Source organism: Mytilus edulis, chromosome 5 (genome assembly GCF_963676685.1).
Source record: "Mytilus edulis chromosome 5, xbMytEdul2.2, whole genome shotgun sequence".
In the NCBI taxonomy this organism is placed as follows: Eukaryota; Metazoa; Mollusca; class Bivalvia; order Mytilida; family Mytilidae; genus Mytilus; species Mytilus edulis.
The window spans coordinates 49,335,921-49,362,895 of record NC_092348.1 but is presented as its reverse complement, the minus strand read 5'-3'; the positions used below and the strand labels follow the sequence as shown (position 1 = coordinate 49,362,895).

At 33.2% G+C, this 26,975-nt stretch overlaps 1 protein-coding gene across 1 annotated transcript in view; it reads left to right on the top strand.

Annotated features, from left to right (window-relative positions):
* The first annotated feature begins 9,004 nt into the window (after nucleotides 1–9,004).
* LOC139525440 (dnaJ homolog subfamily A member 2-like) overlaps nucleotides 9,005–26,975 on the top strand; it is a 32,548-nt gene continuing 14,577 nt past the window's right edge. The window contains exons 1-2 of the mRNA XM_071320772.1: nucleotides 9,005–9,152; nucleotides 26,867–26,926. Of these exons, the coding sequence (XP_071176873.1) occupies nucleotides 9,084–9,152; nucleotides 26,867–26,926 (129 nt within the window). The 5' untranslated portion in view covers nucleotides 9,005–9,083. The remainder of the gene's footprint in view (nucleotides 9,153–26,866; nucleotides 26,927–26,975) is intronic.

Below are 26,975 nucleotides of genomic sequence, written 5' to 3'. Positions count from 1 at the left end.
TAAATGCTGTACAGGTGGTTGTGTGGTGTTTTAATTGTTTCCTTTATCTGTTGATGACCATCTAATTGACCAACAGTAACATTTTTTTTACCTTTGTGACGACATACATTGTAGGTACAAGTAGTCGAAGAATGTTATTAAAACCTTTGTTTATTTGTTATCTACAAATATAGTTCTAGTTTAACCTTTAGTGAATGAATATTGCTTTTTGCATATATATCTGCGTCAACGTACAATAACAGATGTGGTTAATTTTCTATGATTTGGTATCCCAGCTGACACCAATACAAAATTACATTTTTAGGTATCAAATTCTATTAAATGCTTAAATATTATTAAAATATATTGCTGCCATTCAAACTATCATTAATTAACTGATTATGATAGTGCTTACAGGTAGATTTATAGTTTTTCACTTCTTCGACGCGGACGTCTCTGAAGACCCTTACGTTATAAGTGCGCTCAGGGACTGCAATTTAGCGAATGCAACAGTTTTAATCATTACTTTTTTTTTCGTATAAAATTACTGTCTATTTATGTTATTAACCTTGGCATTACAGATTTTGTAAGCTTACCAGCAAATGGCCAGTCATAACTTGATATCCATGACCTAGATTTTTACATCATACTGATATGGATAGCAGTATTGCACATTATATGTTTGAAGCTAAAATGAAGAAGTGCAATGCAAAGCATTTATGATAATTCAAAATTTCCATATGCAATTTAGGTTTGCACTTCCGTAAACTATTTGGAACTCAATTTATTTTCAGATGTAGATCCAGGATTTTGAAAAGTATGTGTATTGAGGGAGGCCGGGTCAGACAAAGCAACGATATGAGTGAAACATGCATAAACCATATATGTGTTGCTCCTAGGGTCCGTTCCTCGTGCCCTCTAAATCCGCCTCTGATATGCTCCCAGCGTAAAAAGTGTATGTATTAGCCATACTTATGTTGTTACAAACTTGAAATAGACTACCCTGCGTCACGCTTAGTCAACAACAAGACCCACTCTTACTATCAGTTAGAATTGGACCTAAATGTAAGAATTGAAATTGTTAAGTGGGTGCGTAATTTAACATGAGTGAGAGTGTGTTTTATACTAAAACTAAGTGTTTGGGAATATGTCTTTTTATTGATGCTCCCATTTATTTCTTTTATTTCAATGACTTTTGAAATACAAACATTTTGACTTGGGTATTTCAATTAAAAATTAATCCGATAGTCCAATCTCAGCAAAGTCAGAATGCTTGCTTTTATGAGCACGCATGCATATCTCAACTGCATGGACTTGTAAACATGAAATCACATTCAAAGGACGCAGTTTAATTTTCATCCTTGCTATGGGTGGGACCAGAGAACAATGCACCATCACATATATTATATGTTTTTTTTCTCTTTAATCCATAAAATTAATTCGACTATATATATAGTATTTCTTCTCACAGACTAATAATTGAACAAGGTCGCTATCAGGGTACTCTCCGATAAGACAGGATATGTCTCAGGCGCACCTCAAATGAAGTTGATGATGAAAAACATTTTTTTATTCTCGTGCACATCATCTCAAGATAAGAAAAATTGTTTAAATTCCGCTATTAATTCACTATGCCCTAACTTTATGCATTTCATTCCTAGCCAAAAACTGATATGGCTTCTTAATGTAGAGAATCTTGATATCTTAATATCTGTCTGTGAGTTAGTTGATGAAGAAAAAATATAACTTGAAAGATAAATATTTAAGGTAGCACAATACAAAGATTTTATTACTCCAACTCCCAAGTTTTAAAATGCTGTAACTTTCTTAATAGTGCTTGAAAATTTATAAAAGCGGTAGTTTTGGATAGCTAACAGATTACTCTTTCAAATTAATGCAATGTTAGTATTATGCAAACAATTATGTAACCAATTATAATGTTAACTGTGTCTAAAATATTTTTCACCAAATTTCCACTTTCAAATGAAATTAGCTTCTGCATAGGTATCCCTAGAGGGTTGATTTTATTATAGGTTGTTCCTATGGCCATTATCTACAAAAGGGTGTCTCAGATTTCAGATAGTATGTATAGAACAAATTTTACACCTAATTAAACATTATCTTCTTTATGTGGTTAGGATATTTACACTAATTAGAGATTTTTGAGAGAATGGAATACCATAGAGACAATCTGAGACACCCTTTTGAAGCCCATGATGTGTTGATTAAGATTTCGTTGAAATTTTCTGTATAGTTAAAGAGATGATAGAGCTAAATTCATTCAAGTGAACTTACTCAGATTTTGTCACTTATTACATAATAATTGATTACATAATGATTGCATAATAAAAATATTTCATTCATTTAAAAGATTAATCTTTTATTTATCTATATATACCTCTTTTATTATTTTCTATGCATTCATAAGAAAGTTACAGCATTTCAAAGGTTAGTGATTGGAAGTAAAAAAATCTTTGTATTGTGCTACCTTAAATCAGGCTTTCTGCACTAGGCACGAGGTTGTCATGGTGGGGTATAGGTAACATCGTATAAGTTCTATTACCTTTCTGTTAGTGATATTTTTTATCAAACTGGTAATATTTTATCCTCTTCGTAATATGTGCAATTTGGCATGTCAATTAGCACTGTCCCTTGGTGCCTCTTGCAGTTCTTCTTCTTCTTCTTCTTCTTCTTCTTCTTCTAAATATATACCGTTTAAGGAGTTACTGCCGTAGAATTGATCACTCTGCAGGTGAATATATAGATGGACTATAAGAATCCGAGGGTATTATGACCGGACGAAAAGCATGCTAATTATTTGGACTATCATCTTTCTGACTTTAATTACTATATCTTTCAATTGTCATTTTTAGCTCAAATATTCCCACACAATCATCTTTGGTTTAAACTGTATGTTTCTACTAATCCGATAATGGACTTCGTATCTACGTGTCAAAGACAGTTTTTAGCAGATTATCTGAACAATGGACAATAATTGCCTAATCCGTTGTTACATGTATTTCTAAATTATTCTGTTTTATATACTTCTTAAAAATAATTTATATTCAGTTTTGGATAGGTTCTTAAACCGTCAACACCGGACTCAATATTGTAACATCGTTTATATTCTTGTTGGATCGTTTATTAAATTTGTTATATTAAAATTTTGTCTTTGGCAATTCACAATTTTAATTCACAATTTTACTATAACAACTTGTTAAACTTTATACCGACTTGAATCTTCATTTTAATACCCAGCAAATAGTCTGGCTATAGTATCACATGCTTGGCACTGGCATTGAAATATGTATACTAAACTTATATGATAAAACGGACATGTTTAATTGAAATTTACAATTTGGATTTTAAGAATAAATAAAAATTAAGGAATGCATTTCCCTCATTTGATCCCTACCGGCTTGATCTGTAATCTGCGACGTGTGTATAAGGTTTGGATTTTTAGATATTTAAGCCCTAGGCATCACTAAGTAAACCATTATTGCCAAAAGGCGTAATCAGTTTAAATACGAAATACGAAATATTTTATTAAAGAAAGCTCAATTATGAACATAATCATTGACAGCATATATAGATACAACAAAGAATAATATTTAAACAAAGTGCAGTAAAGTGCAGTAAAATTAGTACCGTTAAAGGTGTGTTACTACCATCTGATCGATACCTCTGATGGTGGACTGTTAGTCCCCGACAGTATCACCAGTAGCTTGGTACTTTGGTACTGGCATGAAAATACGGAAATGTTTGAAAATTTGCTATGATATATTAAACTTAGTTCATTCGAAATTTATCTGCTTCAGTTTGTTCTTTTCGGATAGTTTCTGTTCGTCGTTTTTCTTTTGATGCCTTGTCGTTATCAGTTTGTCATTGACTTGTAGTTTTGAATATACTTGTTTATCTTTCTCCTCTCTTATATAAGTTTTAACAAAAAGTAAATGACACTGAAGATAAATGAATGTAGTGGCAAAGCCATAGGTAGTTTTCATTTTTATAATATTGACATACGTTTTTGTTAAAGAATTTTCAGATTTGAAATTTTCTTTAATAAAAAAGACAAAACTCTTTTCATAGTTAACCTATAGAAAGTGAACTCTTTCTATGGTCTTCTGCATTCCAAAATAAAATATTTTGATAGGGATAAAACTAAGAGGAATTGTGTGCATTTATTTCATTGAATTGTGTGCATTTATTTCATTGAATTGTGATTTAATATTTGACATGGCAAAAATTATTTTCCTCTATGTTGAAATATACGAATACCTTACACTAAAATAATTATTTTAATTTAGATTGGTTTGCTTTTTTGACAGTGGCGAATATTTCATTGACTGTAAATTAAATATTTAAATTCCAAAAGAATTGTATTGATTAAGGTAAGATTAAATTAAGGAACAAACTTTTCACACTGTTCGATTCGAAATCATGGTCGTACTAGACGAGGTCAGCAGATATCTTGAAGATCAACAAGTTACTTCGGGCATCTACAGCAGGCACAATGCGCATGCAGAAGGTGTGGCATCCTATCAACACTTGGTTTTACTATCTCCAAACCAGACGTCTTTTCTCAAAAACAAACTTAAAACCTTCCAATAAATGATTTCTCCGTTTTATTTCCTCCGATGTAAATCGTGCAGTTAAGTGAAGTTTTTCCACTATAAATAAATATGTTTAAACTAACTAAGTGAAGTTTTGGAATTATGAAATAACACTTGCTCTTCTCTTGCACACTTGATTGTGACTTTTTTTTCAAATCGATTTGTTGATGATATAAATGATGAAGGAGATTTTGGTTTGGTTGCCAATCTGATTTAAACATTCCGATGAGACAAGCAGTCACCTACAATATGCCCCGAAATATTGTTTATTTGATTTGAAAGCTGAATGATTAAAATTTCATAGTTGGTAACTGAAATTGTATAACATAATTTTCAGATACTCATACAAAGCCGATAATATTCGCCCGAAGCTTTTGTCAAACAATACATGTCCAATAGGTTTCTATAGTAAATTAGTATTTTTTTAATAAGGCCATCAAAAATTTAATATTAGATATCTGGCAAGTCTTTAAATGCATATATATGAGAAAACCTTGTTATATTTTGAGAACAACATTGAAAAAATTATGCTGTAAACTAAATACAGGAAATAAAATGTGTAATAATTTATATAGATCTCTAGACTCTACGGCTAAAGGGAGATAAATCTAAAGCAGAAGATATACATTTTATGAAGCATAGAATTATTAATCAATCGTGGCGATTTTCGGGATCTGAATATAAATCGTAATTCGTTATCTCAAATGGAATTTTTTTTTTCAAACGTGTCTTTTCCGTCCAAAAGCCGGTGAACCCATAGTTGGTTAATCTGGAATGCCATGTTTGGGAATATTATACTACTATAGTAACTTAATTATAGTCCTAGGCCATGTGCAGGGGATTCTCCAGAAATTTTTGAACAAAACCATTTGTTTAATCCATCAATAGGCCTGAAGGAATTACAAAGAAAGATCACAGGCACTTACTTGTCTCTAATTCTTTTTTCTCAACTATATTACTGTATATAATATAACATATACAGATGCAATAGAAAAGTAAAATAAAAAAATACCGAAATCCATTGAGAATTCAAAATGAGAAGGCCAAGATATCAATTGACAAAATGAAAGGCTCAATAATTGATAAACATGTCAAAAATAAGGGTACACTATAAAATTGAGAACGGAAATGAGGAATATGTCAAACAGACAACAACCCTACCAAAGAGTAGATAACAGGGGGAGGCAACCAATGGGTCTTCAACACAGCGAGAAAATCCTGTACACTTAGGTGAGCTGCAGCTGACTCCTAACTATAAATGTGTACAATATATATAAAAAAAAAGAAGATGTGGTATGATTGCTAATGAGACAATTCTCCACAAGAGATAAAAATGACACCGTACGGCCTTCAACAATGAGCAAAGCCAATACCGCATATATAAAAGGCCCCGAAATGACAATGTAAAACAATTCAAACGAGAAAACTAACGGCCTTATTTATATAAAAACATTAACGAAACACAAATATGTAACACATGAACACACGACAACCACTGAAATACAGGCTCCTGACTTGGGACAGGCACATACATACATAATGTGGCTGAAAATGGACGTCACACTCAACTCCAAAACATATAAATTGACTAAAATTTAAAAAAAAACATACAAGACTAACAATGGCCAGGCTCCTGACTTGGGACGGGCTAAAAAATGTGGCGGGGTTAAACATGTTTTATGAGATATTAACTCTCTCAAATGTAGAATAAAGAAACACACAGCAATACGTACAGTAAAGCTCAGTTTAAAATAAGTCCTAGTCCGATGTAAGAATAGGTAACTTGGCAAAAAAAAATAAGCAATATGTCAGTAACTGCTATAGTAGCATACTTAATTTATGTATCCATTGTTATCTTGGGTATTTTTCTTCAGTACAATGAAAAATTAAGTAAATGTTTTGACTAGTTTGTGATATTGAAAACCACAAATTTAATAATTTTTCCGTAATTCAAGGATTTCTTTCGTTAAAATCTAATACGTTGTTACATACACGAGCAAACCGAACAATTAAAGTCATGTGAAACCGCAAATTAAAGAAAAAAATATGCATATTTTTTTTATAACTAAATGGATAGTTTTCATTATAAAACTTATGTACATATACTTTTTTTGAAGAAAATTCTTTAATTTGTCCACATTTAGAAGAAGTTTTCTTTTTTTACAATTGCTTGCTTTTAGGAAGCAATTCGCCGAAATATTTTTCGCATATGCAAGTGACCTTAGCGTGACCCTCCTAGTAAAAACCCGGTGATCGCAATACGCATGGATCTGTCATTGAAATAATCTATGATCTGATTGTAAATGTTATACACGTTCTCAATATCCATACTTCTTTGTTCCCATGATTGTTTACTATAAGGTGACAATCGGTAAACTACGTCTTCAAAACACGGCGATTAATAAGCTGACATATTTGTTAAATCATAACAAACAGAGAGAAAAAAAGTTGACGATTATACGATATTTTGGCGTAAGAAATGTTAAAATCGTGCACAGAAGACTAAGTTTATGATTTACTACATGCATTGGTAATTTTTCACAAGTCATTCGTTTCATGTTGAGAAATATAAACACCATAAGATGGTGACATAGGTTAGCGTCACCATCTAAAAATGGATATTAAAAATTGTGTTATAATCTTAATTATTTTAAAAAATGTCAACAAAGAAAAACAAAATGACATACATATATATACAAGGCATATTAGCAAATATAAAAGACGAGAATACAAAAAAATGACCAGCGCACAATAACATGCAAACTCTAGAATACCGAATGAGTTTGGGAATGTATATCCTATATGCAGGTGAAGTTGGTATTTTGCCACTAAGGTTGGGAAAATTGATAATTTCAAGATTAAAATCGTCTCGCTTGTCATAGATTCTGATACTGAGATGACTTCTTATGTCAAATTCGAGGTATAAGTCTAAAAACCAGCCGAATGAAGCTTTTAAAAAGAATGCATGAAATTTGACAAAAAAAAAGATAACTTTTTTTTAGAGACAAGTACATGTAATGGTAACTCTTGATTTATAAAATTGATTCCAACTTCATCTTCGTTGAGATCTGCTTGCAAAATTTTAAACGAACTTATTATCAATGTCACGCTTGGTGTAAACAGAGACATATATATCTCTAGTGTAAATAATGATACTGGTGCATCAGTGCTCATTCATTTTGACAAGTCGGACCCATTTTTGAAGTAAAAAATTTTAGTAACCTGAGCTCGCTATCTGAATGCTTACAGCGGTAACTGATAACACATATCGATCGTGCATACGCTATTACTGAGAATGACAAAGATGTTCGGAAAACCAAACTTCATTGTTGCGTTTCTTGATGCTTTCGGTTCGGCTGATTTATGATCATTTATGACAATGTGTGGGGTTTTTTGGTTTGCCAAGTTTAACATATATCTACGTTAACGATAGTACACTTGAGTTAACCAAGTCAGGATTATAATGTACAATCGATATTCAATTGACTAATTCGTGATGCTGGCCAAGTTTCTGGATAACAAACCTTAGCCATCACATACTATGTTCATAAACAAAAATCGTTCGTAATACTCATTGTACGTCAGTGCTTTTGCTGATATGTTCATGTTTTTTCCTGGAACTTTGAATAGAAGTTTAATTGTTAAAATAAAAAAAAATCGTTAAAACTAAAAATAAAATATAGAAATCAGAATCAGAGACATATAATACAATTAGTATATAGTATGTGTCTCTGTCAGAATAAATGACAAATCATTGTGATTTTGTCTTCTCAGTCAGGGACTTTCTATACTAACATATAGTATTAAAAGTCCCTGTCTCAGTAGCACTGAAAAAAAATTCAAATTCATCATGAATATTAGCTAAATTGAAGAAAAAAAGAAAAACACATTTAAATTTGAGAATCGTCTTTTTGTGTCACCACTGAAAAAGAGTATATCCGAATTATAGTTATTAACTTCTTTGTCCATTAATGTATCCTGTTGTATCTCGGTCGTACGGATGTATTGCCGCGAGCACAGTCTTGATTACACCATTTAATTCGTCCAGCCTTTATAATAGACTTTTTAAAATTCATATAGAGTAAGGGCATTATTTCTTAAAATTATATTCAAGTCAGAGTGTTCAATGCAAAAGATATTATAAGTTTGATTAAGAGAGTTTTTCATACCAATTTTTTCACACAAAAGGGGGGGGGGGGCCTTTTTGTGTGAAAAAATTGATCGGTTATATAGGAAATTATATAGGGAATCACCGAAGCATGACTGGAGCGGGCCCAATCTTAGGCAGTCAGTGGGTACCACCTTATGAACATTTCTGGATCCGCCACTGTTGACATTGTCTATTACAAAATTTCCAGTACATGTATTTTAAAAAACTTCAAAAGATTGGAGGAAAGAGACTTCAAACGCGGGAAATATTATTTCCCCTTAATGTAGCAACCGCTAGTTCCTGTCATAGGTGGCAGTGCTTGATCATCGAACCTCGTGAAAATGGCAGACTCAAAATTATACGACATTTTAGGCGTCAGTAGATCTGCCCAAGACAATGAAATCAAAAAGGTATCAATGAAAAAGCAATAGTATATGTCAATCCTTACGCCTTATCTGTACCTGACTAATTTCAAATATGAATTTTGTCACTTTCAAAGGCGGATGGTGACTCAGGATTTCAGTAAGAAAATTAGAACGTTCCATGGTTTGAACTTGCACAATGATAAATTAAACTATATGTATTACCCACAGGTATTTGGGGCATGGACCCCCCTTTTTTGGACCTCTCTAAAAAAAAATTGGTGTTTTTTTATTTATTTTCAATTTTCTAAAAATGTATCAAGTCTCAACAATCCATTGCTAGTCGATTGCAATAACTTTTTTACTATCCATACGAGCCCCAAGTGAAAAAAGAAGAAGGTAATTACCTTCGATGACTGACCTACTTTCACTTTGGAGGATCAGGTCAGGAAATCGATAAAAATTTCATATAAAAACTCACTTACTTTTCATAAAAAGTACATCCTTAGATTCATGAGATATTTTTCTCAACGTTTAAATAGGTCTGCGGAGGTTTTGTGTCTTGTTTTACTGATTTTGTTCTACAATTGTCGTCCATTTGAACCTCCATTCACGGAAGTGAAAATACAGCGCCATCTGCGTTGTCTTTCGCTATGTTTCTATAACTCCGTTTGACTAAACTGCTTTCCTGTTTTTATGCCCCACCTACGATAGTAGAGGGGCATTATGTTTTCTGGTCTGTGCGTCCGTTTGTACGTCTGTCTGTCCGTTCGTTCGTCTGTCTGTCCCGCTTCAGGTTAAAGTTTTTGGTCAAGGTAGTTTTTAATGAAGTTGAAGTCCAATCAACTTGAAACTTAGTACACATGTTCCCTATGATATTATCTTTCTAATTTTAATGCCTAATTATATTTTTTATCCAATTTCACGGTCCATTGAACATGGAAAATGATAGTGCCGAGTGGGGCATTCGTGTACCTTGGACACATTCTTGTTGGTTACCAGTTTTACATATGGGTTCCGAATGCAATGTAGCTATAAGAAAAGGTAAGAGATATGGACCATAATTTGCTATTGGGCTCCGTTTCCTATAACTATAGAAAAGTGATAAAATGTGAATTACTGTAAGAAAAGTTGTAACTACATCTAAAGATGCCATTATTTTTATCAACATACAAGTGTATGCTACTCTTCCCTAGAAAAAAAATTGAAATTAACAAATTTCAAAGATTATACGACCGTATTTGTGTGTCGTTTCTCGCGTTACTTTTCGCGTCCGAAGTGCATAACGCTGACTAATTTATAGATAATCGTCACCGGCAAATTCGTAATTTTTGCTTTAAAATAACAAAGAACATCGACCAATAAGAATAGTGAGAAGAAAATGCCGAGAACTATAAGTATTTCTGTAGCAGGTGTAAGAACACTGTCGTTATTTTGGTTTCCCATTTCGTAACGCACATTTTAGATGGTTTAATCTGCTTTGTTGTAAAAGAATTCTTTGCAACAATATGCTAATACGAACTCTCGCGAGATGTTCAAACAGGTAAATCAGAGATGATTTACATTCTTGTTTTGTTCTTCGTAATAATTAAGTTAGAAAATGACGTTATCGTTATGCGTTACATTTCACACGAAACAGAAGTCCATTTATTTATTAAAATTGTTTTTGTCGTTAAGTTCTAATCATTTCCGGTCATACGTGAAACATGTGACTAACATGTGATCACGCCCTTACAGCCGGATATACGAAATACTAGGTCTAAACATTGTATTTGTTTCCAACGGGATGTAAGCAAACATAATCTGTAGGCTTGTTTCGTCTTGTTTAAAAAAGGAAAATACAATTTTCAAAGAGATTGCGCCGGGGGTCTATTATTTTTCCCATGTGCATAATGTTACATACGATCTTGTGTGAAAATAAATGCCCAATGACTTGACAAAATCGATTTCAGATTTGACCGACGTTTTAACACACTTCGTTTCCCAATAACGATGTGAAGGGTCCTTGGAAAATTCAATCGAAATTACGTCTCCTATCATGGTGCCAATGTTCGTTGGATTGATTTAGCTTCAACAGTAAATATTACTGGATATTTTAGGTGAATAAAGATAATTTAATAAAAAATACATGTTAATGTACCGTTACACTTGGAATGTACAAAGTTGGTATCTTTGTCACAATTTTTAATTAATTTTTTTTATTCATGTTCTGCAAACACTTATCAGAAACGCAATAAACTTGTCAAAGGAAAAGTAAACTTTTACCATGCATTACTTGAAAGGAAGTACTTTATTGATTTTAGCCCACTAAAGTAGGTTAAAATGTGGAAACCATGTAGATGGTGTACAGGTCACAAATATCACATGGTGCCTATTTTAAAGATGCTAATTCCAAGTTAAAAGTTGTTTTCTTTACTGGATTTAAAGAATTTTACATTACCAATGATTTGGAATAAATTGTATATAACTGGAATTTCAAAACCAAATATAAATACATTTTTTTGGCTAAAACATCAAGATACAACGATTATGGTATCCTGTATCAATGAAGAAAATACGGAAATTCCTGAATAAATTGTACTAATTGTTTTCAAAACAAGCACATATTTAGGAGTTTTATAATACTGTTACATTTAAGATGGATTTTAAGAAAAAGTATACTGTTCAGATCATTTTAAGCAGATTTTGCAATAAAATAAAACTAAAAAAATGCTTTCGGTTTCTTATGGTTTCCTGTCGCGTTTAAAAAAAACTTTAATTTAACATTGAAAATAGATTTTAAATATTAACATGAAGCAAGTAACACTAGTAATGGTGTTCATTTATGTCTTTTGAAATATATTGTGCAAAATAAAGAAAATAAAGATTGGTTTCCTGTTTTGTTTCCTGTCACGTAAACGGTGAATCAAAATGTATTAATTTTTTCTCGAAAAACTCAATTGTTCCATTAATACTATTCTAACATCAACACAACCCACAGAATAAAAGTTAAAGTTTTAGAACTTATAAAAAAGGATACAAAAAGAAACCAAAGGCCGAATACCAAATTATGGTCCATATTCGAAAAAAGTATTTTTTCCGGTTTTTAAAAATTAAAAAAATTCAAAACAAACAGTTAACAGGAAAGCAGTTTAGTCAAACGGAGTTATAGAAACATAGCGAAAGACCTGTTTGATGATGGCGCTCCTCAATCTTTCAATTATCCTCTGCCATTGTCAAATGACCTGTGCCATCTTAAATTGTCTTGCGCCATCGTTCAAATTTATTTCCCCCGACGCCATTTTCTTGGGCAATTATAATCAAATGCATGTATTTGCATAACCCTAAGGCTTTGTATTATACTAGTACTGACGCCTGAGGGATATCCGGATTAAGATTGCTAATCACTTGAACCTGAGCTTATACAGGTAGATCGACAAGCTTGACAGGAGAATACTTTCTGAAGATGGAGTCTAAGACTATTGATTATCGAATTATTCAACTAAGTTTTAGCAATGCTAATGAAAATTTAAATTTAATAAATAAATTTATAATCCAGTTACAAAGAAAACAATTAAACAAGTCAAGCTTTTATATTGACTTGCACAATCAGCATCCCCCTTTTTTAAGAAGTACAAAATAAGACATAAAATATCAACATTATTTCATCGCAAATAATGTGAGTACTATTGTAAGGATAATATAGAACTACTTTAAAAGTTAGAAGTAAAAATCTTTAAAATACTTACTGTTCACCCAAAGAAATAACTTATTGTAATTCTGAATTCATTTCGTAGTTTACAATCAAATTGATGCATCTATGTTTCCAGTTTACATTCAGACTCAAAAGATGCATGTTGCATAGCATCAACTTATTAAATACAGTCATAAAAACCTTTTCATTCGTCAACGTCGCCCTAAAAATCTCTTCAATCTTTTACCATGTTTACATAACCCGTACGAATTGTTTTGTTGTTGCTGCAAATCAGCAATGCAAGTCATGGGTCCATGACTTCTTAATTTGACAGTGTCTGAAAAATCACCTCGATATGAATTCTAACCCCCATAACAATTACCAAAAATAGAAAGAAACTACATGGGAACCTTCATGACAGCTATTGGTCATTCTCAACTAAGGAGGGACCATGAAGGCATGGCATACAATATATGAATGGTTACAAATGGCAATTAATTAAAATATTGATACTTCTGTAATGAAATAATTTAGATAAGCAATTTATAAATCTGTTCACCATTCCTTACATGAAGGGATGAAATACTTTTGATTACGCTACACTGTCTGCAGTTTTTCCTTAATAATTCATGAAATTTGAAGACAGTATGTTTCTTTAGAAACAACGTGAAAGCATTGACCAAGACTACATTTTTAGCTCACCTGGCCCGAAGGGCCAAGTGAGCTTTTCTCATCACTTGGCGTCCGTCGTCGTCCGGCGTCGTCCGTCGTCCGTCGTCGTTAACTTTTACAAAAATCTTCTCCTCTGAAACTACTGGGCCAAATTTAACCAAACTTAACCACAATCATCATTTGGGTATCTAGTTTAAAAAATGTGTTCGGTTACCCGGCCAACCAACCAAGATGGCCGCCATGGCTAAAAATAGAACATAGGGGTAAAATGCAGTTTTTGGCTTATAACTCTGAAACCTAACCATTTAGAGCAAATCTGACATGGGGTTAAATTGTTTATTAAGTCAAGATCTATCTGCCCTGAAATTTTCAGACGAATAGGACAACCGGTTGTTGGGTTGCTGCCCCTGAATTGGCAATTTTAAGGAAATTTTGCCGTTATATGGTTATTATTAGCTCACCTGGCCCAAAGGGCCAAGTGAGCTTTTCCCATCACTTGGCGTCCGTCGTCCGTCGTCTGTCGTCCGTCGTCTGGCGTCGTTAACTTTTACAAAAATCTTCTCCTGAAACTACTGGGCCAAATTACACCAAACTTGGCCAAAATCATCATTGGGGTATCTAGTTTAAAAAATGTGTCCGGTGACCCGGCCAACCATCCAAGATGGCCGCCATGGCTAAAAATAGAACATAGGGGTAAAATGCAGTTTTTGGCTTATAACTCAAAAACCAAAGCATTTAGAGCAAATCTGACATGGGGTAAACTTGTGTAACAGGTCAAGATCTATCTGCCCTGAAATTTTCAGATGAATCGGATAACCCGTTGTTGGGTTGCTGCCCCTGAATTAGTAATTTTAAGGAAATTTTGCTGTTTTTGGTTATTATCTTGAATATTATTATAGATAGAGATAAACAGTAAACAGCAATAATGTTCAGCAAAGTAAGATTTACAAATAAGTCAACATGACCGAAATGATCAGTTGACCCCTTTAGGAGTTATTGCCCTTTATAGTCAATTTTTAACCATTTTTCGTAAATCTTAATAATCTTTTACAAAAATCTTCTCCTCTGAAACTACTGGGCCAAATTTATCCAAACTTGGCCACAATTATCTTTGGGGTATCTAGTTTAAAAAATGTGTCCGGTGACCCGGCCAACCAACCAAGATGGCCGCCACGGCTAAAAATAGAACATAGGGGTAAAATGCAGTTTTTGGCTTATAACTTAAAAACCAAAGCATTTAGAGCAAATCTGACATTTGGTAAAATTGTTTATCAGGTCAAGATCTATCTACCCTGAAATTTTCAGATGAATCTGACAACCTGTTGTTGGGTTGCTGCCCCTGAATTGGTAATTTTAAGGAAATTTTGCTGTTTTTGGTTATTATCTTGTATATTATTATAGATAGAGATAAACTGTAAACAGCCATTATGTTCAGCAAAGTAAGATTTACAAATAAGTCAACATGACCGAAATGGTCAGTTGACCCCTTTAGGAGTTATTGCCCTTTATAGTCAATTTTTAACCATTTTTAGCTCACCTGGCCCGAAGGGCCAAGTGAGCTTTTCCCATCACTTGGCGTCCGTCGTCCGTCGTCCGTCGTCCGTCGTCGTCGTCGTCGTCGTCGTCGTCCGTCGTCGTTAACTTTTACAAAAATCTTCTCCTCTGAAACTACTGGGCCAAATCAAACCAAACTTGGCCACAATCATCATTGAGGTATCTAGTTTAAAAAATGTGTGGCGTGACCCGGCCAACCAACCAAGATGGCCGCCATGGCTAAAAATAGAACATAGGGGTAAAATGCAGTTTTTGGCTTATAACTCAAAAACCAAAGCATTTAGAGGAAATCTGACATGGGGTAAAATTGTTTATCAGGTCAAGATCTTTCTCCCCTCAAATTTTCAGATGAATCCGACAACCCGTTGTTGGGTTGCTGCCCCTGAATTGGTAATTTTAGGGATTTTTTGCAGTTTTTGGTTATTATCTTGAATATTATTATAGATAGAGATAAACTGTAAACAGCAATAATGTTCAGCAAAGTTAGATTTACAAATAACCAACATGACTAAAATGGTCAGTTGACCCCTTTAGGAGTTATTGACCTTTATAGTCAATTTTTAACCGTTTTTCGTAAATCTTAGAAATCTTTTACAAAAATCTTCTCCTCTGAAACTACTGGGCCAAATTAATCCAAGCTTGGCCACAATCATCTTTGGGGTATCTAGTTTAAAAAATGTGTGGCGTGACCCGGCCAACCAACCAAGATGGCTGCCATGGCTAAAAATAGAACATAGGGGTAAAATGCAGTTTTTGGCTTATAACTCAAAAACCAAAGCATTTAGAGCAAATCTGACAGGGTTAAAAGTGTTAATCAGGTCAAGATCTATCTGTCCTGAAATTTTCAGATGAATCAGACAACCCGTTGTTGGGTTGCTGCCCCTGAATTGGTATTTTTAAGGAAATTTTGCTGTTTTTTGTTATTATCTTGAATATTATTATAGATAGAGATAAACTGTATACAGCAATAATGTTCAGCAAAGTAAGATTTACAAATATGTCAACACGAACGAAATGGTCAGTTGACCCCTTTAGGAGTTATTGCCCTTTATAGTCAAATTTTAACCATTTTTTCGTAAATCTTAGTAATCTTTTACAAAAATCTTCTCCTCTGAAACTATTGGGCCAAATTAAACCAAACTTGGCCACAATCATCATTGGGGTATCTAGTTTAAAAAATGTGTGGTGTGACCAGCCCAACCAACCAAGATGGCTGCCATGGCTAAAAATAGAACATAGGGGTAAAATGCAGTTTTTGGCTTATAACTCAAAAACCAAAGCATTTAGAGCAAATCTGACAGGGTTAAAAGTGTTAATCAGGTCAAGATCTATCTGTCCTGAAATTTTCAGATGAATCAGACAACCTGTTGTTGGGTTGCTGCCCCTGAATTGGTATTTTTAAGGAAATTTTGCTGTTTTTTGTTATTATCTTGAATATTATTAGCTCACCTGGCCCGAAGGGCCAAGTGAGCTTTTCTCATCACTTGGCGTCCGTCGTCCGTCGTCCGTCGTCCGTCGTCCGTCGTCCGTCGTCGTCGTCGTCGTCGTCCGTCGTCGTTAACTTTTACAAAAATCTTCTCCTCTGAAACTACTGGGCCAAATTAAACCAAACTTGGCCACAATCATCATTGGGGTATCTAGTTTAAAAAATGTGTGGCGTGACCCGGTCAACCAACCAAGATGGCCGCCACGGCTAAAAATAGAACATAGGGGTAAAATGCAGTTTTTGGCTTATAACTCAAAAACCAAAGCATTTAGAGGAAATCTGACATGGGGTAAATATGTTTATCAGGTCAAGATCTATCTGCCCTGAAATTTTCAGATGAATCGGTCAACCCGTTGTTGGGTTGCTGCCCCTGAATTGGTCATTTTGAGGAAATTTTGCTGTTTTTGGTTATTATCTTGAATATTATTATAGATAGAGATAAACTGTAAACAGCAATAATGTTCGGCAAAGTTAGATTTAAAAATAAGTCAACATTACCGAAATGGTCAGTTGACCCCTTTAGGAGTTATTGCCCTTTATAGTCAATTTTTAACCATTTTTCATAAATCTAAGTAATCTTTTACAAAAATCTTCTCCTCTGAAACTACTGGGCCAAATTAATCCAAACTTGGCCACAATCATCTTTGGGGTATCTAGTTTAAAAAATGTGTGGCGTGACCCGGTCAACCAACCAAGATGGCCGCCACGGCTAAAAATAGAACATAGGGGTGAAATGCAGTTTTTGGCTTATAACTCAAAAACCAAAGCATTTAGAGGAAATCTGATGGGGTAAAAATGTTTATCAGGTCAAGATCTATCTGCCCTGAAATTTTCAGATGAATTGGTCAACCTGTTGTTGGGTTGCTGCCCCTGAATTGGTAATTTTGAGGAAATTTTGCCGTTTTTGGTTATTATCTTGAATATTATTATAGATAGAGATAAACTGTAAACAGCAATAATGTTCAGCAAAGTTAGATTTACAAATAAGTCAACATGACCGAAATGGTCAGTTGACCCCTTAAGGAGTTATTGCCCTTTATAGTCAATTTTTAACCATTTTTCATAAATCTAAGTAATCTTTTACAAAAATCTTCTCCTCTGAAACTAATGGGCCAAATTAATCCAAAGTTGGCCACAATCATCTTTGGGGTATCTAGTTTAAAAAATGTGTGGCGTGACCCGGTCAACCAACCAAGATGGCCGCCACGGCTAAAAATAAAACATAGGGGTAAAATGCAGTTTTTGGCTTATAACTCAAAAACCAAATCATTTAGAGGAAATCTGACAAGGAGTTAAATTGTTAATCAAGTCAATATATATCTGCCCTGAAATATTCAAATGAATTGGACAACCGGTTGTTGGGTTGCTGCCCTCCAATTTGTAATTTTTAAAGAAATTTTGCTGTTTTTGGTTATTATCTTGAATACTATTATAGATAGCGATAAACTGTAAACAGCGATAATGTTCATCAAAGTAAGATCTACAAATAAGTCCCCATAACCTAAATGGTCAATTGACCCCTTAAGGAGTTATTGCCCTTTATAGTCAATTTTTAACAATTTTCATTAATTTGGTAAATTTATGTAAATTTTTACCAAATATTTTTCTCTGTTACTAATGGGCAAAGTTCATTATAGATATAATTGTAAGAAGCAAGAATGTTCAGTAAAGTAAGAACTTCAAACACATCACCATCACCAAAATACAATTTTGTCATGAATCCATTTGTGTCCTTTGTTTAATATGCACATAGACCAAGGTGAGCGACACAGGCTCTTTAGAGCCTCTAGTTCGTAAATCTTAGTAATCTTTTACAAAAATCTTCTCCTCTGAAACTACTGGGCCAAATTAATCCAAACTTATTCACAATCATCTTTGGGGTATCTAGTTTAAAAAATGTGTCTGATGACCCAGCCATCCAACCAAGATGGCCGCCATGGCTAAAAATAGAACATAGGGGTAAAATGCAGTTTTTGGCTTATAACTCAAAAACCAAAGCGTTTAGAGCAAATCTGACAGGTGCTAAATTGTTTATCAGGTCAAGATCTATCTGCCCTGAAATTTTCAGATAAATCGGACAACCAGTTGTTGGGTTCCTGCCCCTGAATTGGTCATTTTAAGGAAATTTTACTGTTTTTGGTTATTATCTTGAAAATTATTATAGATAAAAATAAACTGTAAACAGCAATAATGTTCAGCAAAGTAAGATTTACAAATAAGTCAACATGACCGAAATGGTCAGTTGACCCATATAGGAGTTATTGCCCTTTATAGTCAATTTTTAACCATTTTTCGTAAATCTTAGTAATCTTTTACAAAAATCTTCTCCTCTGAAACTACTGGGCCAAATTAATCCAAACTTATCCACAATCATCTTTGGGGTATCTAGTTTAAAAAATGTGTCCGATGACCCGGCCATCCAACCAAGATGGCCGCCATGGCTAAAAATAGAACATAGAGGTAAAATGCAGTTTTTGGCTTATAACTCAAAAACCAAAGCGTTTAGAGCAAATCTGACATGGGGGTTAATTTGTTTATCAGGTCAAGATCTATCTGCCCCGAAATTTTCAGATGAATCTGACAACCCGTTGTTGGGTTGCTGCCCCTAAATTGGTAATTTTAAGGAAATTTTGCTGTTTTTGGTTTTTGTCTTGAATATTATTATAGATAGAGATAAACTGTAAACAGCAATAATGTTCAGCAAAGTAAGATTTACAAATAAGTCAACATGACTGAAATGGTCAATTGACCCCCTAAGGAGTTATTGTCCTTTATAGTCAATTTTCAACAATTTTTATAAAATTTGTAAATTTTTACTAACATTTTCCACTGAAACTACTGGGTCAAGTTCATTATAGATAGAGATAATTGTAAGCAGCAAGGATGTTCAGTAAAGTAAGATGTACAAACACATCACCATCACCAAAATACAATTTTGTCATGAATCCATCTGCTTCCTTTGTTTAATAGTCACATAGACCAAGGTGAGCGACACAGGCTCTTTAGAGCCTCTAGTCTTGAATATTATTATAGATAGAGATAAACTGTATACAGCAATAATGTTCAGCAAAGTAAAATCTACAAATAAGTCAACATGACCGAAATGGTCAGTTGACCCATATAGGAGTTATTGCCCTTTATAGTCAATTTTTAACCATTTTTCGTAAATCTTAGTAATCTTTTACAAAAATCTTCTCCTCTGAAACTTCTAGGCCAAATTTATCCAAACTTGGCCACAATTATCTTTGGGGTATCTAGTTTAAAAAATGTGTCCGGTGACCCGGCCAACCAACCAAGATGGCCGCCACGGCTAAAAATAGAACATAGGGGTAAAATGCAGTTTTTGGCTTATAACTTAAAAACCAAAGCATTTAGAGCAAATCTGACCATGGTAAAATTGTTTATCAGGTCAAGATCTATTTACCCTGAAATTTTCAGATGAATCTGACAACCTGTTGTTGGGTTGCTGCCCCTGAATTGGTAATTTTAAGGAAATTTTACTGTTTTTGGTTATTATCTTGAAAATTATTATAGATAGAAATAAACTGTAAACAGCAATAATGTTCAGCAAAGTAAGATTTACAAATAAGTCAACATGACCGAAATGGTCAGTTGACCAATATAGGAGTTATTGCCCTTTATAGTCAATTTTTAACCATTTTTCGTAAATCTTAGTAATCTTTTACAAAAATCTTCTCCTCTGAAACTACTGGGCCAAATTAATCCAAACTTATCCACAATCATCTTTTGGTTATCTAGTTTAAAAAATGTGTCTGATGACCCGGCCATCCAACCAAGATGGCCGCCATGGCTAAAAATAGAACATAGGGGAAAAATGCAGTTTTTGGCTTATAACTCAAAAACCAAAGCCTTTAGAGCAAGTCTGACACGGGGGTCAAATTGTTTATCAGGTCAAGATCTATCTGCCCTGAAATTTTCAGATAAATCGGACAACCCGTTGTTGGGTTGCTGCCCCTGAATTGGTAATTTTAAGGAAATTTTACTGTTTTTGGTTATTATCTTGAAAATTATTATAGATAGAAATAAACTGTAAACAGCAATAATGTTCAGCAAAGTAAGATTTACAAATAAGTCAACATGACCGAAATGGTCAGTTGACCCATATAGGAGTTATTGCCCTTTATAGTCAATTTTTAACCATTTTTCGTAAATCTTAGTAATCTTTTACAAAAATCTTCTCCTCTGAAACTGATGGGCCAAATAAATCCAAACTTATCCACAATCATCTTTGGGGTATCTAGTTTAAAAAATGTGTCCGATGACCTGGCCATCCAACCAAGATGGCCGCCATGGCTAAAAATAGAACATAGGGGTAAAATGCAGTTTTTGGCTTATAACTCAAAAACCAAAGCGTTTAGAGCAAATCTGACATAGGTTAAATTGTTTATCAGGTCAAGATCTATCTGCCCCGAAATTTTCAAATGAATCGGACAACCCGTTGTTGGGTTGCTGCCCCTGAATTGGTAATTTTAAGGAAATTTTGCTGTTTTTGGTTATTGTCTTGAATATTATTATAGATAGAGATAAACTGTAAACAGCAATAATGTTCAGCAAAGTAAGATTTACAAATAAGTCAACATGACCGAAATGGTCAATTGACCCCCTAAGGAGTTATTGTCCTTTATAGTCAATTTTCAACAATTTTTATAAAATTGTAAATTTTTACTAAAATTTTCCACTGAAACTACTGGGCCAAGTTCATTATAGATAGAGATAATGTTCCTTCATCCAAGCATATCTTGGATGTGCAGGATGAAGGTCATTCTTAGAATATGAGCCTGAGGCTCGAAAGTAATGAATTAGCTTAACTTCTCTATGAGGGGTGAAGCTTACATATAATATCTCTGTTTAAAGAAACAAACTATACCCACCTATAGGCTGGCCAGTGACCTTGACCCTAGTATATAAGCACCTGTTCCATAATAACTTGTCATAATTTAAAGCAAGTTTGTGTCGACCAAATATAAAACCCAGTGGAAAAGGGTGGGTCTGACTGATAATCCCTAGGGTGGGAATTAATTACTTTCGAGCCTCAGGCTCATATTCTAAGAATGACCTTCATCCTGCACATCCAAGATATGCTTGGATGAAGGAACATTCTTATTCATATTTCGCCTTCGGTCTCAAGTAATGAATTAGCTTGTTTAAAGTGTAGACACAAACTAAAAACAATTTTTATATAAATGCCAACATTTAATAAAGGATAAAAATCACAAGATCATCCAGTAACTACAACTGAAGAAAAGTGTTTTAGTACTGATATTATTTACTTTCCTGTTATAGAACTTGTAAAAAGTTTTACCATATGTCCAGACAAAACTGTTGCCATAATGTCCTTAATAGAACATCCTGAAGCTAAATGCACTTATGAAGAGGTTCCTCTAAATGAGTTAACCTTAAAACCTCGGATAAAATTAGAACTCTCTCTAACTATCTAAACTTTACGAAAAGACTTAGATGAATTCTCTCACCTATTTTGTACACAAAACATGATAAATCATTGTCTTAATCAACACAAAGTTTTGGTTTATCAAAACCTTTGATCACCTCATTAGGTAAACTAACTAACAGATCTAGTATTTTTCAAAAACTCATGTATATGAAAAATAAAGTGCCATGTCTCTGAATGAAAGACATAGAATGTAAATCTACAGCTGATAAAGATAGTACTTCAAGGCAGATGTAGTCAAGGCAAATAAAGACACAAGTATAAAAGACAGTCTTCAATGTTAAATACTCCAATGAATATTAAGAACTTAAAAAAGATAGCACTAAATTCATCTCCCAAGTGAAAGTCTCAGTATCTAAATCTTCAATTGCAGATTCAGGTTTAAGCAACCTTCCACAAATACATGTAGTAAACAAACAAATGCAGTAAAATCTATTTCTTAAAGGATAAAGTCTGTTTCAACATAGAACAAGGAAAATACACATTAAACATGCTGAATATGAAAAGCTTGTGTTTTACAAAAATTTCAATAATCAATAACATCCTTTTTAGATGGTGATAAGGAATTGGTTCTCTAATTGAACACACCAAATAATGAAATTTCTCAAAAAAATATTGATAATGCTTGATTATAGATGCATGGTCTCCAAGATGAAATGTAAATATATTTTACAAATGATTCTGAAATCTCCTGTTTATATTAAAGTGATTTCTAAGTATAATACACACGTTTTTACCCTACTGCACAATCAACCCTTTAGGTGTTGGTTCACTTAAATTTTTTACAATATACAGTTAAATTAAGTCTCTTCCTGATGGAAAGACATTATCTTCAGTATGTAACATTGTTACTAATTTTTATGCTTAACAGTTTAACTGGCAAATAAATTAAAATTGGTCTGAGCAAAGAAAACCAACTCTGAGCAAGCCAAAAAGGATAATCAAAAGAGCCTTCTGAACTTTATCACTAATAATTTTCTTTATAAATATCCCCAACAATGAAAAAGATGGGAAAATATAAGGTCTTAATTCTGATCATGAAAATAAAAACATCTCTGAAAGGAGCTTGTTGGTCAAAAGACAACGAAGTAATTATCTACAGATTGAAAATGAAAACGTAATAACAACAAAACAAATATATCTTCTTTCAATTGCCATCCTTTTGAATCTGTAAATTTTTTAGACATATGCATGATAAGCATCAAAAATTTTCTTACCAGGAATATAAAGAGCTGTGATAAAAATGTTCTTTCTTGAACACCAAGCCCAAATAATGAAATATTTGTAGTAAGCATGTTAAGTGACAAAGAGGTTACACCTCCTATTGCATAATAAAAGCTACTGAAATTGTATTTTCTGATTGTATAACTCTCTGTGACTAAAACTTTTTCTCCAGAAGAATATTATAGCCAACAATACTATGAAATCTATATGAAATGAGTGCATACTCTTAAAGAAGCTCCGTCTACCAACAGAAACATTTTCTTCAAATTTGGATCCCAAATCCTTATGTCAGAGGAATCTGGTACAACCCAAAAACTTATTTGGATGGGTCTATAAATCAAATTTTTAATTTCTGATTTTAAATTGTTAAAAAATTTCACCTATTGATGATAATAAACACTGTAACAACTATACAGTGTTTCAACATTATTTCTCGCCATGTTTCTGCAATGTAACATTCCCACAGATACTGCATTAAAAGCATTCATCACAAGACCAATATATGATGTAAATCATCTATAATACAGTTACACAATTCTATTTAAAAAGAATTTCCCAAGGGAGATAATTTTACCATTTCTCATCTGTCAGAAAAAACTTAAATAGCTCAGTATCAATAATGAGACAAAGGAAAACAATGTGCTTCCAAGGAATGAGTACCAACTTCTCAAAATTTTTCTGAAGCACAGCTTATCAAGCATTTGCACCACTTCTTCTGTATTCACAATACAATCATCTAAACTCTGATCCATAATAAAAGAATCATCAATGTATAAACTAGAGCATGTATATACTTCAAGTGACATTATTTCATAAATACATAAGACAGGTTTTAAAACCTTAGTAAAAACTCTTGATGCAGAAGCCAATCCAAAACAAAAAACATAAATATCATTTCAATGTCTTTTCCACATGAATCAGGAAATTGTGATATAAACATAAATAATACTTAAATATGCATCTGTGAGATCTATAGATGTTAGCTCTATCTAGATAATTATCCTAAAGAATTACATCTAAACAAAAGATAAATGGTCCTGCTCCAAATGCTGATAAGCCACAAACTAAGTTTGTTTGAATTTTTCAAATAGATACAGGCCTTAAAGACCATCTTTCTTAGGAACCAAGAAAATATAGGAAATAAACTGATTTTCCATTGATCGATCAACCTTTTAAATAGCTCTCTTAGCTATCAATTTTTGGACTTCTGAAATTAATTCATCCTTATGAAAGGTGAAATGTATTTAATTCAAAAAGGATAAACCTTGTGGTACATCATTAAAAATAATTTTATAACCATTTCTTAATAAATCTAATATCAATAGATCATTAGTAACATTTTCCAAATCATAATATTTAAGTTATCTACTGTATATATAGCAACTGGTTGAGAAATGTGACCTCTTCGAGATTCTCTGTTCCCTATTTGGAAACCTCTCCCTTTCAATGAAGGGAATTGCCTACTAGTATAGTCGCCCTGTTGACCAACAGAGCCTCTGCAGTTAAAAAACTGATATTGCCTTTCCCATAACAGCTGGGAGTAAATTAATTGCTAGACCTGGAACCTCTTCCAAGGAATCTATAATTTGCTTTAGAATCTTTGTATAAACACTAAGTTTGCTTTTTGCAATCATAACTAGAAATGTGATAAAGCAACTATCACAACAGAATTACAAAAAGTTTTATCATCTAAATATTTCTGAGCATCTCCTATGGGTTTAACCAGAAAACCATGGTAAAACAAACAAATATAATTTTACAATAAAATCCTTGTATTATCAAGATCCAATGGCTCATTCTTACAACAAGAAATAGCCAACTCAACAAAAGGGGTGATGATCAACCCCTTAATAAAGTATCTCTGGGTTTCCTGCATCTTTGAAACCACAGAGTGGGCCTGTCTAGGCATTGCCATTTCGATATTTTAATTATCCTAGACACACTAGGATTGTCACAGTTCTCAGTGTGATAGTATTTCCTCTATGAACTTTATATATTCCTGATTTGATCAAAATCATGATTAAACTGTTCAACAAACAGGATGAGATAATGGATCATTAATCTCACTAAAAGAAGCCTTAAAGGCTTCTGAAAACCTTAATGCAGGATCAAAAGACCTTAATGCAGGATCAAAAGACGTATCAAATTCAACTCCGGCTGGACTATCATCAGCCATGGCACATACTCCAAAAGGAGGTACATACACCGTATCATTTCAGTAGATAAGATCAAAATTTAGAACTAAATCTTCATTAAAGTAAGCCTCTAATGGCAAAATTCAAATATAGCAGCAGGTTTCTCTACAAACTCTGCTAGAGTTGATGGCAGTGAAACTGTCTCAAACCTCATGATTCATACAGGTTCTTTACTACATTAATAATAAATAGTAAATGTATCAATATACATGCCTATCTAAATCTCAACAGCACTTTCGTTAGAAACAATCACAAATCAAGTAGATTTTAAAGTTATACAAGTAACACTAGATTTTAAAACTTACTTTTTACAGGTTCTGTTGCTTTGTCAATTATTTCCAATTGCCATGCCATTATGATCTATTATAAAACTACTAGGTTTTATAACTGTTTAAGAAGAGGATTTATTCAAAATACCTCTTGTATTCCTATTAAATTTATCATCTTTAATTTCTAAAACATTCCAGAGGTGATGAAAATCATAACCATCACCCTTGTAAGTGTAAACATCATTCTAAACATCTTGCAAAAACAATACATTTGCATAAACAAATTCAGCCATTGTAATACAAAAATGTGTACCTGTGCAGGTAAAACACGTGTAAATTGTGAAAAGTACTCACGACCTTCAGGTGAATAGAAATACTTTTAAATATCTACCTGTTTAACAAACAGGAGTATGAATTTTAAAAGTAACAAATGTGCTATAAGGCAAAAACTTAATGAATATATAAAATTGTCATACATCGTAGACAATAAAATATTTAATTAATTTCCATGAACACTTGTCATACATCGTAGACAAGAAATTTTTAAATTCAATTCCATCAACAATTGTCATACATCGTAGACAATTTCAACAATTGTCATACATCGTAGACAATTGAGGAATTATTATTTGTAAATAACAAAATAACATTAGAACTTGTCGTACATCGTAGACAAGTTAATGTAACTTTAATAACTTTCTGCCAAATTTAAGATAAAAATAAAATAACGAAAAAGAACTTATGTGAAGTGTTCACTTCAAACCCTCTAGAAAAATAATGACAAGTTATTATGGAACAGGTGCTTATATACTAGGGTCAAGGTCACTGGCCAGCCTATAGGTGGGTATAGTTTGTTTCTTTAAACAGAGATATTATATGTAAGCTTCACCCCTCATAGAGAAGTTAAGCTAATTCATTACTTGAGACCGAAGGCGAAATATGAATAAGAATTGTAAGCTGCAAGGATGTTCAGTAAAGTAAGATGTACAAACACATCACCATCACCAAAATACAATTTTGTCATGAATCCATCTGCTTCCTTTGTTTAATAGTCACATAGACCAAGGTGAGCGACACAGGCTCTTTAGAGCCTCTAGTTTTTACTGCCTAACAGTATGTGTAAATATAAGGATGGGATTGCAACTTCATGTATCTCTTCTTGTTTAATAAATAATGTTGTGTCTTGGTTCTCATTAGTTCAACTTTTCTTTCTTTTTAGGCATATTATAAGCTTGCAAAAGAATATCATCCAGACAAAAACCCAGAAGCAGGTGAAAAGGTAAGGAAACATAATCATAGATGAATGAAATGACGATTAGCATTAGTTT